The sequence below is a fragment of the Pinus tabuliformis genome, chromosome J (genome assembly GCF_031772625.1).
Source record: "Pinus tabuliformis cultivar Carrire ecotype Pingquan chromosome J, CPIR1, whole genome shotgun sequence".
Classification (NCBI taxonomy): Eukaryota; Viridiplantae; Streptophyta; class Pinopsida; order Pinales; family Pinaceae; genus Pinus; species Pinus tabuliformis.
The window spans coordinates 1,462,878,582-1,462,896,750 of record NC_142295.1 but is presented as its reverse complement, the minus strand read 5'-3'; the positions used below and the strand labels follow the sequence as shown (position 1 = coordinate 1,462,896,750).

At 39.8% G+C, this 18,169-nt stretch overlaps 1 protein-coding gene across 2 annotated transcripts in view; it reads left to right on the top strand.

Moving 5' to 3' along the window:
- Positions 1 to 18,169, top strand: part of LOC149232881 (RING/U-box superfamily protein) — a 179,791-nt gene that overhangs the window by 150,675 nt on the left and 10,947 nt on the right. For both annotated transcript variants that reach the window (XM_089379535.1, XM_089379534.1), the window contains 2 exons: positions 12,632 to 12,964; positions 13,158 to 13,266. In XM_089379535.1, the coding sequence (XP_089235661.1) occupies positions 12,632 to 12,964; positions 13,158 to 13,266 (442 nt within the window). The remainder of the gene's footprint in view (positions 1 to 12,631; positions 12,965 to 13,157; positions 13,267 to 18,169) is intronic.

The following is an 18,169-nucleotide window of genomic DNA, read 5'->3' as shown; positions in this document are numbered from 1 at the left end:
CTAAGGGTACATCTGAGTGGGAACAGGCTATGGAAGCCGAATTCCAGAGTCTTCAGAAGAATCACACATGGACACTTTCTGATCTTCCTGCAGGGAAAAAGCCCATAGGCTGCAAATGGGTGTATAAAGTGAAATACAAAGCTGATGGAACCATAGACAAGTATAAAGCTCGGCTTGTGGCTCGAGGGTTCTCACAGAAGGAAGGCATCGACTATGAGGAGACTTTTGCTCCTACAGCCAAGATGAGTACCATAAGGCTTGTCCTTGCCCTAGCAGCTCAGTTCAAATGGAAAGTTCATCAGATGGATGTAAAAAGTGCTTTCCTAAATGGTGATCTCCAAGAAGAAGTCTACATGACGCAGCCTCCAGGATTCAAGGTTGCTGGTCAAGAACAGAAAGTATGTCGGTTAGCTAAAGCAATCTATGGATTGAAACAAGCTCCTCGGGCTTGGTACATGAAAATTGATCAGTATCTGACAGATCAGGGTTTTCAGCGGAGCCCATCTGATGCAAACCTGTACATCAAGTATACTGGTGATGATATCTTGTTTGTGGTTGTCTATGTGGATGACCTTATCATTACTAGCAGCTCTGCACATTTGATCCATGGGATCAAACAAGATTTATGCAAAACTTTTGAGATGACAGACTTGGGACTTCTTCATTACTGTCTGGGGGTTGAGGTTTGGCAGACTGAAAATCAGATCTTTCTCTCTCAGTCCAAGTATGCCAAAAATCTTGTGGACAGGTTCAGAATGCAGGGTTGCAAACCGGCCACGACTCCTATGGAACCAGGGCTCAAACTTTCAGCACAGTCATCCTCTCCCCTTGTGGAAGAAACTTTATTCAGGCAATTAGTGGGCAGTCTCATCTATCTTACTGCTACCAGACCTGACATCAGTTTTGCAGTAAGCTACATTTCCCGCTTCATGTCAGCTCCTAAAGCTGATCATTGGAACGCAGCAAAGCGTGTGCTACGATATGTGCGTGGCACTTCTGATTATGGCCTCCTATACACTCGAAGTTCCAATCCTATACTCAGTGGTTACACTGATTCTGACTGGGCCGGTTCGGTTGATGACCGTAAATCTACAGCTGGGTATGTGTTTAATCTAGGATCCGGTGCTGTTACTTGGACTAGTAAGAAGCAACAGGCAGTGGCTCTCTCCTCAACAGAAGCAGAATATCGGGGAGCAGTTAAGGCATCATGTGAGGCAGTTTGGCTTCGACGTATGCTGGCAGATATGCATGTTTCCCAGACCGGGCCTACTTCTTTGTTTTGTGATAATCAGGGAGTGCTCAAACTTGCCAAGAATCCAGTCTTTCATGAACGAACAAAGCATGTGGAAACTCATTGCCACTACATTCGCCAGCTTGTTGAAGACGGCTCAGTTCAGTTGCAATATGTTCCCACAACAGAGCAGCCCGCTGACATTTTCACCAAGCCTCTTGGTCCTGATAAATTTGTAAAATTCAGAGGGTCTATTGGTGTTGTAAATAGATTGAGCATTAAGGGAGGGTATTAGAATATTCCTTTTTAGTATTTAATGCTCATTCTTTTAGCTGTTGCTATTTTTTATTCTTTTAGCAGTTTCTTAGATGAAACTGATTGTTTCCATATTCTACATCGAAACTTGATGTTTCTATTATTGTAAATATCTCTGTATTATTATTGAGCTTCAGCTTGCTCATGATTAATGTATTGATTTGGAAATCCATATGCGTTGTTCGCACTGTTTTAAAGGCAAATGAGTAGAAGAATTGGATTATCATATTAAGAACCGACTCCTATATCATTGTGGGAAGCAATGCATGCCACAAACTGAAAGAGTAAAGATAATTCGAGAAGCACACACTTCTCTAATATCATGTCACTTTGGGGTAAGTAAAACAGTTGCACAACTGCAAAGATTTTGGTATTGGCCAAAAATGAACGAGACAATTTCTAGATATGTAAGAAGGTGTACTATGTGTGCTAAAAGCAAGCCCAACAATAGAAAACTAGGCTTGTACACTCCATTACCAGTTCGTTCTTGGGAAAGTGTTTCCATGGACTTTGTTGGAGGACTGCCTAAATCTATGAAAGGTCATGATTATCTGTATGTTGTTGTGGATAGGTTCAACAAAATGTGTATTTTGATACCTTGTAATAAACAAATTACAGCTGAACAAACTGCAAAATTGTTCTTTTAACATGTATGGGTTCATTTTGGATTACCCACTTCCATTATATCTGATCGGGACACCCGATTTGTGGGAAAATTTTGGTCAAGTTTGTGGGAACTGATAGACACCAAACTGAAGAAAAGCACAACTTTCCATCCACAAACCGATGGCCAGACAGAAGTAGTCAATAGGATAGTGATCCAGTTGCTCAGGGGATATTGTAGCAAGCATCCTAAGCTTTGGGATGAACATTTGTGTTATGTGTAGCATGCTTACAACCGAGCCAAACATTCTTCCACACAAAGATCTCCTTTTGAGACCTGTTTTAGTTTCACACCAAGGTCTCCCTTGGATTTTGTCTTTGGTAAGGACACAACAGTTGAGGGACACAACGATGTGGACAAGGCAACTAGGTTCATTGAACAAATCCAAGAGATCCATCTGGCAGTATAGGAACAGTTGGAAAAGAGCTAGGCCAAATACAAGGCAAGGTATGACAAGCAACGGATGGAGCATAGTTTCCAAGTTGGTGATCAAGTCTGGCTGTATATCAGCAAGGACAGGATGCAAGGTGAAGGTAAAAAGCTGAAACCAATAAGGTCTGGACCTTTCAAGATCCTTGAGAAAATTGGTGAGAATGCTTTTCGCCTTGATTTTCCAGCTTATATGCACATTTACTCTGTCGTCAATGTAGACAACTTGAGACTATTTGAACCTTCGTTAATTGAAGATCCTGAAGAACAGAGTCAATTGCCTTCTATTGATGACCTGCTACCTAAATATCTTAATGAATTGTAGGAAGACACAGTTCTGGACAGGAAGGTGAGAACGACGTGCAGGGGAGATGTTGAGTACCTCAGAATTGGGCTCAGGGGTTCAAAGCCAAGCAGTGCAAAATGGATAGAGATTGGACATGTGAGAAAGTTGTATCCTCACTTAGTCGATGCTTGAAAACCAACTTTTGGTGGTCCAAAAGCTTTTTCAGTGGGAAGGTCGTGATCCGAATTGGATCCTCAAACAATTCCATGATTGTTAAGAATGAATGACAGACTTCAAGAAATCTTATAGCTATCAGAAATAACCTCTGAATAATGGTAATTTGCAGCCAGCACGGAGCAACGAGGACCTTCGGTCAAAGTGCGCTGATCGTTGGCCCATGGAGACTGTGCATGGCACAAAAATGGTAGTTGGGAAGCTCAAACCCAGAAACGGAGGCTGTTTCTGATACGCGATTAGCTCCAAGCGCTAATCGCATATCGCTAGGCAAAACCCCTCGAGAAGGAAAAGCCTCGAGAGCTCGGTCACAAGGGAAACTAGAAAACTGTGGGAAAGCTCTAAAACCGACGGGCGGGTCCCACGCTCAAAATCGGCGGAATATCGGAGGCATTTCAAGCGGTAAGTGGGTTTGGCTGAAGACCTAGCGATTCCATACACCGAGTGACGCGTGTCCAGTAGGGAGAGAGAAAAACCACTTATATCGCGGGCTAACAGTCGAGCAACTCAACCGCGCGATATAAGCAAAGACCGTAGGATTTGGGGGCTCCAGATCAAACGACGGAGGTTCAACCCGATGGATGACCGGACCCGAGGGAAAAATAAGCTACAGTGCATAAAGATTTGAAGTCCGATTTGACCGATGAGTCGACAAAAGGATCCGTTTCGCAGGCATCTGGGAAATAATGGAAAAAACGACTATTCAGGAAGAACTGACACTCAGTTCACAAGAAGATAGGTGGCCACCTCTCTGCGAAGCGTTACGCAGCAACGATGATGCAGGGCAGAGGAGTCCCAGCGGATAGAGGCAGGCGATTCAGAGAGCTGGGAAGACGAAGCGAACAGTTGAAGAAATGAACTGGCTTTAAAGCCACGAGCTGACAGAGACAAGACAGAGAGACAATGAGGTAGAGAAGCAGTGAAGAAGCCGAAGGCTGAGAGACACAGAAAGAAAGGAAAAATTGCAGAGAACAGAGAAGCCGAGCTGACCATCAGAGTAAGGGTAGCATTGAGTAGACAGAGACCAATTGAGGTCGAAATTCAGTAAGGGGAGTCTGTGAACTCTAAGGACTTGGGGATTCCAAGTGCCATTCTACTGGTCATCTTCTGTCAAGTGAGACTCAGATTGAGCTCCTTATTGTAAGACGCTGCTTTAAAAACATAATAAAAAGGCCACCACTGAAAGCTGGACGAGGAGACGTAGCCCAGGAGGATTGGGTGAACTCCTTATTAAATTTTGTTGTGTTTCTGTTTTGCTTACTGTGATCTCTTACTGTTTCAAGTGTTTGTTTATTTTGCAATCTTATCGATCCGTTGCCTAAGATAACACAAACACACACACTAGCACATGAGTCTGTAATACCTTTATTAATTTCCTGAGGTCACCTAGGGGTGATTTCAGATCATAACGCGTCACAGGGAGGTGGCTACCTATTTGTTAATAAATTGGGTGTCAGATTCCCTGAATCATATTCGAATGGTCGTTAAATCTGTTTGCTTCAAGATCGTCCGTGAACATGAATCGTTTACCAACTCATCATCCACGTCAGACTTCAAATCCCTTGTCATCTTGCTTTTCTAACTGTCAAATCTGGTTAGTCATCGGGACGTATCTTCGCCGTCGATCTAGGCCCCCCAGATCCTACAGTCGTTCGTAATATTGGGAAACAAGTCGCACGGTGTTTACCATCCGATGCGGGCAGTTTTCTCTCTCATCTACCGGACGCGTGTCGCTCGATGTGTGGCATCGGGCTGGACTCAGTCAAAACTGCGTACCGCCTCAAAGCCTTCCGATATCTTGCCAGTTATGGGAATCCTGTGCTACGGAACCGAAACAATTGCTTTTCGAATTTTATAGCGATTTCGGGTCTGGGCACTTCGGGGCTTTCCTTCACTGAGGGGGATGCCCTGTGCTAATCGCGTATCAGAATCCACCTTTGTTTCTCGAATTAGTCTCCGATTTTTGCCAGTTTTGTGCTATTGCGCTTTACCATGGGCCAACGGTCTGCGCGCTTGACCAAGGGTCCTCGTTGCTCTGCTCAAGCCACAATTGCAATTGTTATGAGGATTCCTTCTGATAGCTTCGATCTTTTCTAGGATTTTAATCTTTCAACATAATTTGAAATAGTCATGAAAACTTAGAGAGTTTCTAGGATCCAATTCTGATCACTCTTGAGGAAACAATCTGCCAGAAATAGGGGTACTTTTCGAGGAAGGGGAAGACAAGGTGGTAGAGGAAGATCTACAGCACCTGGAGATGGAGCTAGCAGCAGCTCAAGTCAGCATACACCCACAGGAGGTGATGCAAGTGGCAGAGGGAGTTTTTCCAGAGGAAGAGGAGGCAGAGGCAGAGGAAGAGAAGTTAGATGTTACAGATGTAACAAGCTGGGACATCGAGCTTATGAGTGCCCAGAAAATATAGGAATACCTCATAGAAATGCAATTGTTGCACAGACTGAAGAGGAAGCAGCAACGGTGGCAAAAGAAGAAAATGTACCAGAGAGAGGAGAATCTTTGGTAGTTAACAAAATATTGCTAAAGCCAGAAAAGGAAGTTGTTGAACCAACACAAAGGAAGACCTTGTTCAGGACTGTGTGCAAGGTTCAAGGGAAATGTTGTGAGATGATAATTGATAGTGGCAACACTGATAATTTGGTCTCTATAGAAGTGGTGGAGAAATTGAAATTGAAAACAAAGAAACATCCAACACCTTACAAGGTATCATGGTTACAAAAGGGACATCAGTTGTTAGTAAATGAACAATGTGAAGTGGACTTGCAGTTGGGCAAGTATAAAGATAAAATTTTGTGTGATGTGATGCCTATGGATGTGTGTCATATATTGTTGGGTAGACCATGGCAGTATGACAGAGGAGCTATGCATGATGGAAAGAAGAACACCTACAAATTCAGCAAAGATGGTGTCAATCATACATTGCTGCCAATAGAAGAAGAAGATACATCGAAGAAACCTGAAGCAAAGACCCTTTTGCTGAGTGGAAAGGAGTACTTACAGCAGATGGAGGAAGATGTGGTAAGTTTTGCATTGGTTTGTAAACCCAAAGTAATAATTACTTCCACAAAAGTTTCTGATTTACCAATTGAGATTCAAGAGATGCTGGACAATTATTGTGATATCATTGTAGATGACTTGCCTAATGAGTTACCACCCACTAGAAAAATCAGTCATCATATAGATTTGATTCCAGGAACAAATCTACCAAATAAAGAAGCTTACAGGATGACTCCCATAGAGAATGAAGAAGTCAGAAAACAGGTGTAGGAACTGTTAGATAAAGGACTGATTAGAGAGAGTTTGAGTCCTTGTGTAGTGCCAACAATGTTGAGCCCAAAGAAAGATGGAGGCTAGAGAATGTGCACTGATTCAAGAGCAATCAATAAAATAACCATCAGGTACAGATTTCCTTTACCTAGAATTGAAGATTTGATGGATTGTTTGAGTGGAGCAAGATATTTTACAAAGCTAGATTTAAAGAGTGGGTATCATCAAATAAGGATTAGAGAAGGGGATGAATGGAAAACTGCTTTTAAAACAAATGAAGGGTTGTATGAATGGATGGTAATGCCTTTTGGGTTGTCAAATGCACCTAGTACATTCATGAGGCTTATGAATGAAGTTTTGAAGGAATTTATTGGTAAATTTGTAATAGTATATCTAGACGATATATTAGTTTATAGTAGGTCTAAGGAGGAACACATGAGACATTTGAATTATGTCTTACAAAGGTTGCAGCAAGAGAAGCTATTGATAAACTTAAAGAAGTGTTCATTCATGAAGGAAGAATTAGTGTATTTGGGTTTTGTTGTTTTTGCTGATGGATTAAAGATGGATCCAGAGAAGATCAAGGCAATCACAGAGTGGCCTTCGCCAAAAAGTGTTTTTGAGGTAAGAAGTTTTCATGGTCTTGCTAGTTTTTATAGAAAATTCATAAGGAATTTTAGTAAGATCAATGCTTCTATTATCGACACTATAAAGAAAGATAGACAACCATTTAAGTGGACTGCTGAAGCAGAAAGGAACTTTCAGCTGTTGAAAAGAAAGATCACTGAAAAACCTATTTTGATTTTGCCTGATTTTAATAAACCTTTCCAAGTGAAATGTGATGCTAGTGGAGAAGCCATTGGAGGTGTTTTAAGTCAGGAGGACAGACCTGTAGCTTATTTCAGTGAGAAACTGAATGAGTCAAAGAAGAAGTATTCTTCTTATGATAAGGAGTTTTATGTAGTTGTGCAGTCATTGAAGAAGTGGAGACATTACCTGATGTCTAAAGAGTTTATACTTTATTTAGACAACCATGCATTGTAATACATTATGCAACAACCAAAGCTTAACCAGAAACATGCCAAATGGGTAGAGTATCTTCAAGGTTTTAATTTTGTCTTGAAACATATAAATGGCCAATCAAATAAAATAGCAAATGCCTTAAGTAGAAGAAACATACTACTTCAAGAAAGTCAAATTCAAGTGTTGGGTTTTGATTTTCTTAAGGAATTGTATGAAAAAGACTTAGATTTTAAAGAGGCATTTGAAGCTTGTAAAAATCCTGTTTTATTAGACAGAAGTAAGTGGCTTGATTATTCCTTGCAAGATGGCTTGTTGTTTAAAAGAAATCAGCTGTGCATACCAAATTGTTCTATGAGAGAAAATTTAATCAAGGAGAAACATAGTGGTGGACTTGCAGGACATTTTGGTGTAGATAAGACTTATGAGCAGTTGAACAGGTTTTATTTATGGCCAAAGATGAGGACTGAAGTGGAAAAGTATGTGAAGAATTGTAAAGTTTGTCAGTATGCAAAAGGAAGAAGCCAAAACACAGGGTTGTATGTTCCATTACCTATTCCAGATAGACCTTGGGATATGGTAAGCATGGATTTTGTTTTGGGCTTGCCAAAGACTCAAAGAGGAAATGATTCAATTTATGTTGTAGTTGACAGATTTTCAAAAATGGCACATTTTATTCCATGTTATAAAACCAGTGATGCTACTCACATTGCTAATCTGTTTTTTAAAGAGATAGTAAGATTGCATGGGTTACCTAAGAGTATTGTTTCAAATAGAGACTCCAAATTTGTTGGACATTTTTTGAGGACATTGTGGAAGAAGCTTGGAACTAAAATGAGTTTCAGTTCTGCTTATCATCCTCATACAGATGGACAAAATGAAGTTGTAAACAAAAGCTTAGGCAATCTTCTGAGAATTCTTACAGGTGAACATCCAAAACAATGGGATCAAGTATTGGCACAGGCTAAATATGCATATAATGACTCTCCTAACAGAAGTACAAGGCAAAGTCCATTCCACATAGTTTATGGAATGCATCCAAGGGGAGTGTCTGAATTAAGAAATCTGGGAAAAGCTGAGATGAGAAGTGCTGGAGGGGAAGAATTTGCTTCAGAAATGCAAGCAATACATGAACAGGTAAAACAACAATTACAAGACAACAACATAAAGTACAAAAGCAGAGCAGACATGAGAAGGAGAGAAGTTAACTTTGAAGTTGGAGATTTGGTTCTAGCACACCTAAGGAAGGAAAGATTTCCAAAAAGAGAGTATAACAAGTTAAAGTTCAAGAAAATTGGACCATGCAGAGTATTGAGAAAATTTTCTGCAAATGCATATGAAATTGAATTACCCTCTGATATTGGAATATCTCCAATTTTCAATGTTGCTGATTTGTACAGGTATGAAGGTGAAAATGCAGATGACACAACAGAAGACCAAGAGAAACAAGAAATTGATTGGGTAAAACAGTTACCTACAGCAAAGGAATTGCAGCCAGAGAGGATTTTAGACAAGAAATTATTGAAGAAGACAAGGGGACAGGAGTATTTTCAGTATTTGGTCAAGTGGAAAGATCAACCAATTGCTGAAGCTACCTGGGTAACAGATGCTACACTACAGAAATTGGGCAGTTCTGTAGAAGAGCTCATGGACAGGAGCCCATGAAGAATTTTGTCCTCAGGAGTCTGATGCAGGAGCATGAGGCTTAAAGACAAAAGACTTCGTATTATTCCAAAAATAAAAAAAAAGTTACAAGCAAAGGAGTGGGGTCCTTTAGTTGTCAATTTTCAACGCTTTCTAGATAGGATTTAGACTAGAATCTAAGATATAGATTATCATGTAATAAATTCAAGTAGTTAGATATAGTGGAGATTCTCGAGGAGAATATCATGCAGATTAGATAGGATTAGTTAGTTCAGTCCTTTGATTTAGGATCTGGTTGTTAATTGAAACAGTGCTTATGTAAGTTCTGAATCATAATAAGGGGATTTTGACTGATTCGGTTTGTTTGCCAGATATAAGATTTAGTTGCAGAAAATATCTCTTTGTATCTTTCTGTGTAGATTTGGTCAATCCCAGAGGTGTTGCATCCCTCTGTAAATTTCACCGTGTTTTGTTGAATTCCTGTTTAATTCTAAAAAGTTTGAGTATTGTGTAATCGAGTTTAATTCTCTTTTCGCGTATTATGAACTGGGTTGAAGGCATACAGGTTACTCGATCGAGCTTGAAAGATTGCATTCATCCTAAACCGTTGATCTTAAATATCAACGCCTTACGATCAGTCCACAACGGGTTTAGCCTGGTGTTAACTCGTGGGTTATTTGAAGTCTCCGCAAGTTGGAGGACTAGTGGCCATCGTTATTTGACGGATATCGGCTAAAGAGTTGGGCGAACGTTAGCTCCTGAACTGGACCCAACATCGACTATATTATAGTCTATAAATCCCATCGGGTCCGTCCTAAGGAATTAACCACGTGGGAAAAGCTGGACCCGAACTTTTATAGGTCGAGTGGTTTTAAACCTCATTGGGTCCGTAAAGTCGGTTAAAGGCCATGCAGATTGTTTGAACGACGAGACGGTGACCGTTGGATCACTAAGGTGGTTCACCGTTCGATCAACCTCACATCGCTTAGTCAAAAGTAGGTAAACCTTACCAAATAGCCTTGCAATTGTGATTTTACGGAGGTTTAGTAGATTTATAAGTCTCATCTGTTGGGGAAATTTAAAGCAGTTCCGCTAGCTTAGTGGAATAGATACCTTAGTGATAGATGAGCGATACTCCATGGGAAAGCGAAGAAGGGGTCCAGCCGGAATTAGAAGAAATTGTGTCTGGTTTTGAACGTTTGTCAATAACGCCTGCACCCCGGCCACCAGTCCTTGATCCCACAGAGAGTGAGATCTCTTTGGATCCTTTGATGAAGATCAATGATGACTTCTTGGTGATGTCTTTAATGGTAAGGACCTTGATTCATAGATGTCTTCAACTTGGCCTTCTTTTCTTGATGATGATCCCAAGACTTCTTTGTAGACTCCTTCTTCGATCTAGGGTTATAATGCTTCCTTTGTAAATTTTGTCTTAAAGATGATCTTTGTGTTGATGCCTTCCTCGAGATTTGATACTTGAGTGTCCCTTGATAAGATGCCCTTCCTTGACTTTGTCACCTTAGCTCCGAAACCATGTTGATAAATCTAGGGCATAGCAATTAAGTGATTTCTCTTCTATTAGTAACTGCTTGTGAGTGCTTTTTACTTCTTTAGATTAGGATCTTCTTTTATTTAGGTTATTAGTGTTCTTCTTCATCAAACAGCTACCAATGCATAAACCATAAAGAGACTAGAGGCACAAGGGATAGGCTGTCAGCTAGGGGAAAAACCTCTCACTCTTTGAGAGGAAAACTTGAACAAATTCTTCTTCTTATAGAGATTCCAATTGATGAATACCAAGACCACGACCCTTGACCTATTTGCCACTCCAAGACCAAAACACAAGTTCTCTTGATGAGATCCTTTGACAACAACTATCAACCTTCTGCTTCTTTCCTTTTCTCGGTTCCTCTTCCATTTTGGCCTTCTTTCAGCTTCAAACCTTTGGCCTCCCTTCAAGACTTGATCTTATTCTTATCTAGGCCTTCCTTCTAGACTTTGCCTTTTTCTAATTCTTGTCTCGGCCTCCCTTCTAGATTTGACCTTCTCTGCAACTCGGCTAGGAGGAGTGCTACCCTTTCTTGGCTCCTTTTGCTGCAACTAAGCCTTAGACTTCGCACTTTCTTAAGCTGCTCTTTCTCGGCCCCTTCTGCTGCAACTCAGCTTCAGACTTCGCACTTTCTCAGCTGCTCTTTCTCGGCTCCTTCTTCTGCTGTACTTCGGATTTTCTGTTTCAGACTTGATCACTGAAATTCTGTGTCTAACTGAAATTCAGATGGCCCTCCTTATAGTGGTTTGCCTCTATAATAAGCTGACTTGAATAGTGTGAGCCGACATGACTGTTTGGAGGAGTAAATTAATTACATTTGAAGCCTACTTGAAGAGGGATGCCTTGTGCTTGTCTTGGAGGGCTACTTGACATTTCTATTGACTCTTACATAAGTGTAATATGCCCAAAAAGGGTCCTTCCTACATGACATAGATTCAAATTGACTTTTATGACTATATGACAAATCCTAAAGGCTCATAATGGGAGCCATTACTAAAATAAAATTCCTTGCTCATGAAACCCTTGTGACAAGCACTACAATAATAATTTTATTTTTCTTCTTTTCATCAAAATATAAAATCATAATTACACATGTCATTATGAAGACCGAACCTACTTACACTTTTCAACATTAAGCACATAAAAATACTGGCATTATGATCTTTAGTCTGGTTGTGTTAGTGACTATCTAGAGTGTTCGTCCTATATGGAATACTTTGTGTCCCCGAGCAAGTGCTATGAAAATGGTAACCTAGGTGAAAGTATGACATACATACATAGATCCATGCTTTGGCAAAAGTGGAAATGTGCTTCTAGGTATGAAACCTTTACAACAACCTAGTGTAATGTTTTCAAAGGGCAAAGTGAAAAAACCTAGGGGAACTCTAAGTCACGTGTTCCAATAGACCCATCCCAAGACCCTTGCACAACCACCTTGACCATAAATAATTTCTATAAGATGGTTAGAATGAGCCATAAAGGCAGGACTAACCATGAAATTGAATCTAGAAGGATGGGTCATGACCAACCACACAGTCTAGAGAAACCACCCAAGTAAAAATAGTTTTTTACATAGATCACTAAGCATGGTCTAGTGAAAATGCAAATGTTAAAGTGTCACAAATTTTGGCTCATCATGATACATTACAAAGATCCTCATGAAGGTACGACTAATCATGGAACATTGGGCTCAGACATCAGCTCAAAAATGTGTACAGTGTCAACTTAGATGTTGGGACAATCTGTTGAAGAAAATGTTGCACCCTGATATGAATCTGAGGGATAACACGTATAAAATTGTGGATGTAATATAGCAGTAGCTAATTATTTCTATTGAATTGATGCCGTTTTTAGTTTCTTAAACCTATCCAATGACATTTGTATTTTCACTGTGTTTAATCTGGTTAACTGTAGTGCACTGTATTCTGTTTTGTCATGGAAATACATGATGATGGTTGCTATTTGTTATTCCTGCAGAGTGAATTGGTAAAAAATTTGTTAGGAGATGACTTGATAACTGGGCAGTCACTTGAACCTCGTCCTACACCTCCAGCCTTTGCATCTGATCCTCCTGTTTCTCTGGTTGCTACACAATCACAAGGAAGTGCCAGTGCTAATCTCCCATCAGCTATAGCAAAGGAGACAGTTACATCATCAGATTCAGCATCATCAGCTATTAACTTTTCATACACTTCTGGAACCAGGTCATCAAGCTCAGACATTGTTGGTGTAGATGGAGCTGTTTCTTCCAGTCTCCAACCTTCATTGACTATTGATCCCCATTTCACGCAATCTCAGAATACAGCTGGTGTAAGTCCTCACAGCTTAATAGTAACTTTCACCTTTCTTGCTTTTAATCAGGACTCAGCTTATGCCAATGATCTTACAAACTTAAATTTAGAAGCATAGGTTCTGGAATGCTTATAGATGAAATTGTCTTTTAGCCACATTTTCAGTTGAATTCTAATAGTAACTGTATTGTTATGAGAGCTGTGCACTTCAGCCTGGAGCAACAACAAGAAAAGGTTCATATCGTGGTGACAAATACAGTCCAACTTTCTCCCCTCATGATGACGATGATGATGAAAGTAAACGGAAGTATACTCGACGGGGTGAGTCTTTTCTTAAACGTACATTCTGTGAGGTGCATGCTTTCATGTTCTATGGTTGAGTTTTGGAACTGACCCAATAGATTAGTTTTCATTCATGCTTTGCTAATTTTTTCAGTGTAAAGTTTGACATAGGGATTGAATAACACTGTATAAAATTGGAATGTATTGTCTAGCTGTTTTGATCCTTTTCTAACCCACAGCAAAATCTATAGGCCTACAATCCAAAATTTTCTGCTACCTGAATTCATTGCACCTACTGAAATAAATGGATAAGACTGTCATAATTTTTCCCATTTCTTGTTCCTTTATTTTGTGATTTATAAAATTTGCAAAGTAAACAGGTTTTGGTTGACATCTTGTTCCGTGATATCCTTCCATAATGCCAGATCTACAGCAATTCATGCATGGTGATTAAGAATCCTATGAAACTTCTGGATGCAATATGCTCATGAAGCATTACACAAAATATGTTTTTAGGAAGACAAACGATCAGAAGAGGAAGAATTATGCCATGGACATCACCCATGCCATTATCCTTATTCTGTTCTGAATTATATTTCCTGTTGAGGAATATAGCTCCATGATCAAAGGCCCGTCGCAATGAACCTGACAATCAATTAATGATGACTATATAATACAGCTTGGGTAGTGAAGTGTTGTGCTATCAATGCACGTGTGGTAGAACATGTGCTGAGCTACCAGGAAGTGATAACCCCCAAAGAGGAAGATAAAGCAAGATCCAATTGAAATGAAGGGAAATATTGATCATGTTATAAGACCCTTACATCCATGTCCTAATAAGCTTTCCAGAGGAATATGTGCTTCCAAAATATTTTCCAAAATGTGATGAATTTCTATACATACGCCAGCAATGGAAAAAACAAATGTAACAGCTAAATGGTAATGAATTATATTAGTGAGCCATTAACTTTTCCCCAAACATAACCAACTGAGAAGTGCAACTCTATGTATGGTCACACCTCACTGATCACTGCACAAAGGGCCATAAACTGACTGTTGAAACTCAACATGATGAAACTGTATACCACTACTAAATGCATGTAAACACACGGCATGATGTGAGTTTGTGAATGGTGTTGGTACTTGAAATCACCTGGCAACAAGGTAACATGGAATCAGATACTGTCACCAGTATTGGGTTCCTCCATGTTTCAGGCTGGTGCATGCTAGCCATAGGAGGGACTTCTTGATCTATCTGATATGAAAATATAATGCTAATCTGCCAAAAACATTCTCAGATATGCAAAAAACAGCTCGCTGGAAATTAAATTTCCATGCAGCAATGGAAAAAACCAAAAGCAATAGGTGCATGATTATGCACAATGATTCTGAAGGGGATTGGATGCTTCACAGCTGTTTCACCACCATATTAAACCATGATACAATCAAAGCATTTCTCGACAAATGTGACCTCCAATCTCTCACCTAGCATGCAATCACCCATTCTCTAGCTGGAACGAATAATGGAAGAATAAGATGAAACAAGCAAAGTGACGATCACCTACTAAGTGGAATTCCTCCACTGTTATAGAATGAGACTGCAAAATTGTGAATTAACAAGGGTAACATCCATGAATAGAATGAGAGATAAAAGTAGAAACTGAATATAATTGCTTTGTCTAGCCACTTTTTTTTCTTAGCACATGCATGTATAAAATGTCAAACCAAACTCCACCTTGAATAATAAGGGGGCCTAAAACTAAGGATGATGGGGTCTTGCACAAGAGCACACTCTTTAGGCCAAAATCAGCATGTGCATGGTGGAAAAGTACCTTTTAATAAAGAATAATCATCCATGATCTCAAAATAGAAAAACATCTTCAAAGAAACTTCCATATGCATTGAGGGTCCCATCTTGTGTAGAGTTATCAAAACAGAAACGGGTTTGCCAAAACAAGCTGGTTTCTGGTTTATAGGGGTTGCCAGTCCAAGTCAGAGGTCTGAATTGGCAATGGTTGGTTCCACATTAAATAAGCTGGTTTTGTGATGGAGCTAGCCAATTTTGTATGGAACTGGTCTATTTTGTATGGAACCAACCTTAAATGCCTGAAACGGCTGGTTCCATGCTAAGCTGTATGCTAGCATGTGGGATGAAAAATAATATCCCAAATTTAAAAGAAACAATAAAAAAGCAAAATCCTTGTACCTAATGGTAATATTAAATTCTGAAGATAAAAGTTGACATTCTCCTTCACGTTTCCTTTCCTATCCTTTTACTTAAATTTTTAACTTTACCGATAATTGTTTCATGATGTTTGAGAGTGGTTCCAATCTCTTCAGACTTCATAGGGAGAAAGTAGAATTTTGGATCCCATTTAGAATTTAGCAGACTAAATAGTTTTCAGGAGTACAGGATTGGGAGGATTACAATGCTTCCATTGTATTCTACCATGTATGAGGGTATGGAGCTGGCTTTTAATCAAGAGTAGCAAGTGCCTTATGTATGTTGATGTTGGTGGTGTTGATTGTTGAAATCCTCTGTCATGACCGTAGTAAAAATGTACCCTTGACTCTGAGCAAAATCTATAATTGGGTATGCTAAGCTTTTTCTACCTTATTGTAATGCTTGGACTAGGGTGTTTCTTCAAAATTGGAGGGTGTTGACTCTATGAGATTTGAGGTAGGGCAAAGGTTGCAACCTAGAGGATGGGGTAGAGGGTGGTACTAATAATGAGGATCCCAATATAGGCAATAATTTTGATGATACGTAGTTACTTGTTGTAGCACTAAGTTGCAGGAAACGTTGGAGAAGGGTCCGTTTCCGGCCGGAAACGAAACGAAAACTTGGAAAATCGTACCGTACGGCCTAGAAACGCATTTCCACCCGTACTAGCCCGTTTCTCGAGGAGGAAACGTGGCCAGTACGGCCGGAAACACATTCCCAGGCCGTACGACGGAGTTTCCTCTTCTAATTTGACTTTTTCTTGTATTTTTTTTTAATTTTTTTCACTTCTAATTTTTTATTGGGCAACTGAAATATCTTCTGGATGCCTCTCAAGTTACAAAAAAGAGGAATCTTTTTAGTGGGGCAGCCTAATGTTCAAGCCTTTGGCTGTAGTGTTGATATGTAGTTCATGGTAATGTTAAATTCTTAAAGTAAAAGTGACATTCTCCTTTATTTTTCATTTTCATCCTTTATTTTTCATTTTCATCATTTTACTTAAATTTTTAACATTACCATGAAATGACTCAGGATGTTTGAGAGTGGTTTCGCCCTCATTGGATTTCATATGGAGAAAGTAGAATTTTAGATCTCACTCAAAATCCAGCAGACTTATTTGTTTTTCAGGATTTTAGGATTGGGGGGATTGCAATGTTTCCATTAGATTTTGTCATGTACTAGGGTATGGAACTTGTATTTAATCAAGAGAACCAAGCCCTCTATGCAGGGGAGACTCCCAATAATCAAGAGCATGTAGGATACTAGGGTATGGAACTTGTATTTAATCAAGAGCACTAAGGTCGTTCTACTATGTAGGAGGAGACTCCCAATCAAGCACGAGACAAGAAATTCGAAATTTCTAGTCGCTGATTTTGGATATTGCTATTTTCATTATGTGATCATTCATGAGTAAATGTGATGTAAATTTAGAGACTTATAGTTTATGCATTGACAATTGACAATTTAATCATAATGTAATAAATTACAATGTATCATATATGCTTTATGATTGCACATATTTCTTAAATGTCCTAATATATATATATATATATATATATATATATGCATTTCCCCGTTTCCAAAATTTGGGGGGTCATGTTTCGTACCCGTGCCCGTTTCGGAAACTTGTACCCATTTCCCCGTTTCGTGCAACTTAGTTGTAGCATGATTTTTTTTTGGACTATAAAGGGCATTTAGTGTGGATGTTTGTAACTTGGACGAGTACTTCTACACATGCCTAAGTGTCTAGGTATGTGGAAGTCACCTAATAGACCCTTGACCTTAGCAATTACTTTAAGTATTAAGGTAATACCTTTTTATAATATAAAGTGAGTTAATCTAATGAAATGCAAAGGCTATTTGCATTAGTGACTCAGATGAATCTCAATAGTCAATCTCAAGTGAGGTGACATCTAATCTCAATTGTCAATCACTTTGGAGATTAGGGTTGTGGATTTGGTCAATAACTCAAACTTATAAAAGGAAGGCTAGGCTAAGGGAGAAGACACACAAGACATCTATTGAGCACATGACATTGGGAGAAGGACATCTTAGTGAGAAGGACTTTCATTTAAGAATGCATGGTTCGAGGAAGGTGTAAGGGGTAGCAAGGGAGATCCAGAGTAGCCTGCTACCCACCTCCTATGGGTAGTGTATATAGGAGCAATTTTTTCTTCTAGACGGTACTCAACTGACAACCAACAACCCTTTGCAGCCACTAGATAACTCGATGTGCCATTATCTCTGCCACCTGAGCCAGCCATGTGGTCCCTCCCCCACTTGTTATGATTGTATGTTTGAAGGTGGGCCTCCCGACCCCGAAGTTATGGCTTTTCATTGGTATAATTGAGTAATTTCCTTGTCATGGGCACTTTTGGGCATGGATTGGTGGGGGGATTCAGCGGAAAGAGTCGGCTAGGTTTGTACAGTTGTCTCCAATGCCCGATTTCGTGGTTAGCCTTGTATCCTAGTCATGTGGGATCTCCTTTACCTTTAGGGTTGGCACTACATGGAAAATCCCAATTTTGGTTGAGTGGTCTTACTTCTCGACACCATATACATCACTCCTTTCCACTCATTTTAGTCCCATTCATCTCTTTTCCCATTCGGGTCCACATGTGTCCACTGAGTCATAGGGTTAGCCTCACCTTCCCTTTGTCCACACCTTGGGTCGGGCCTAGAACGATGCCTGGAGGTTGACGCAGCTAAAAAGAAAAGAAA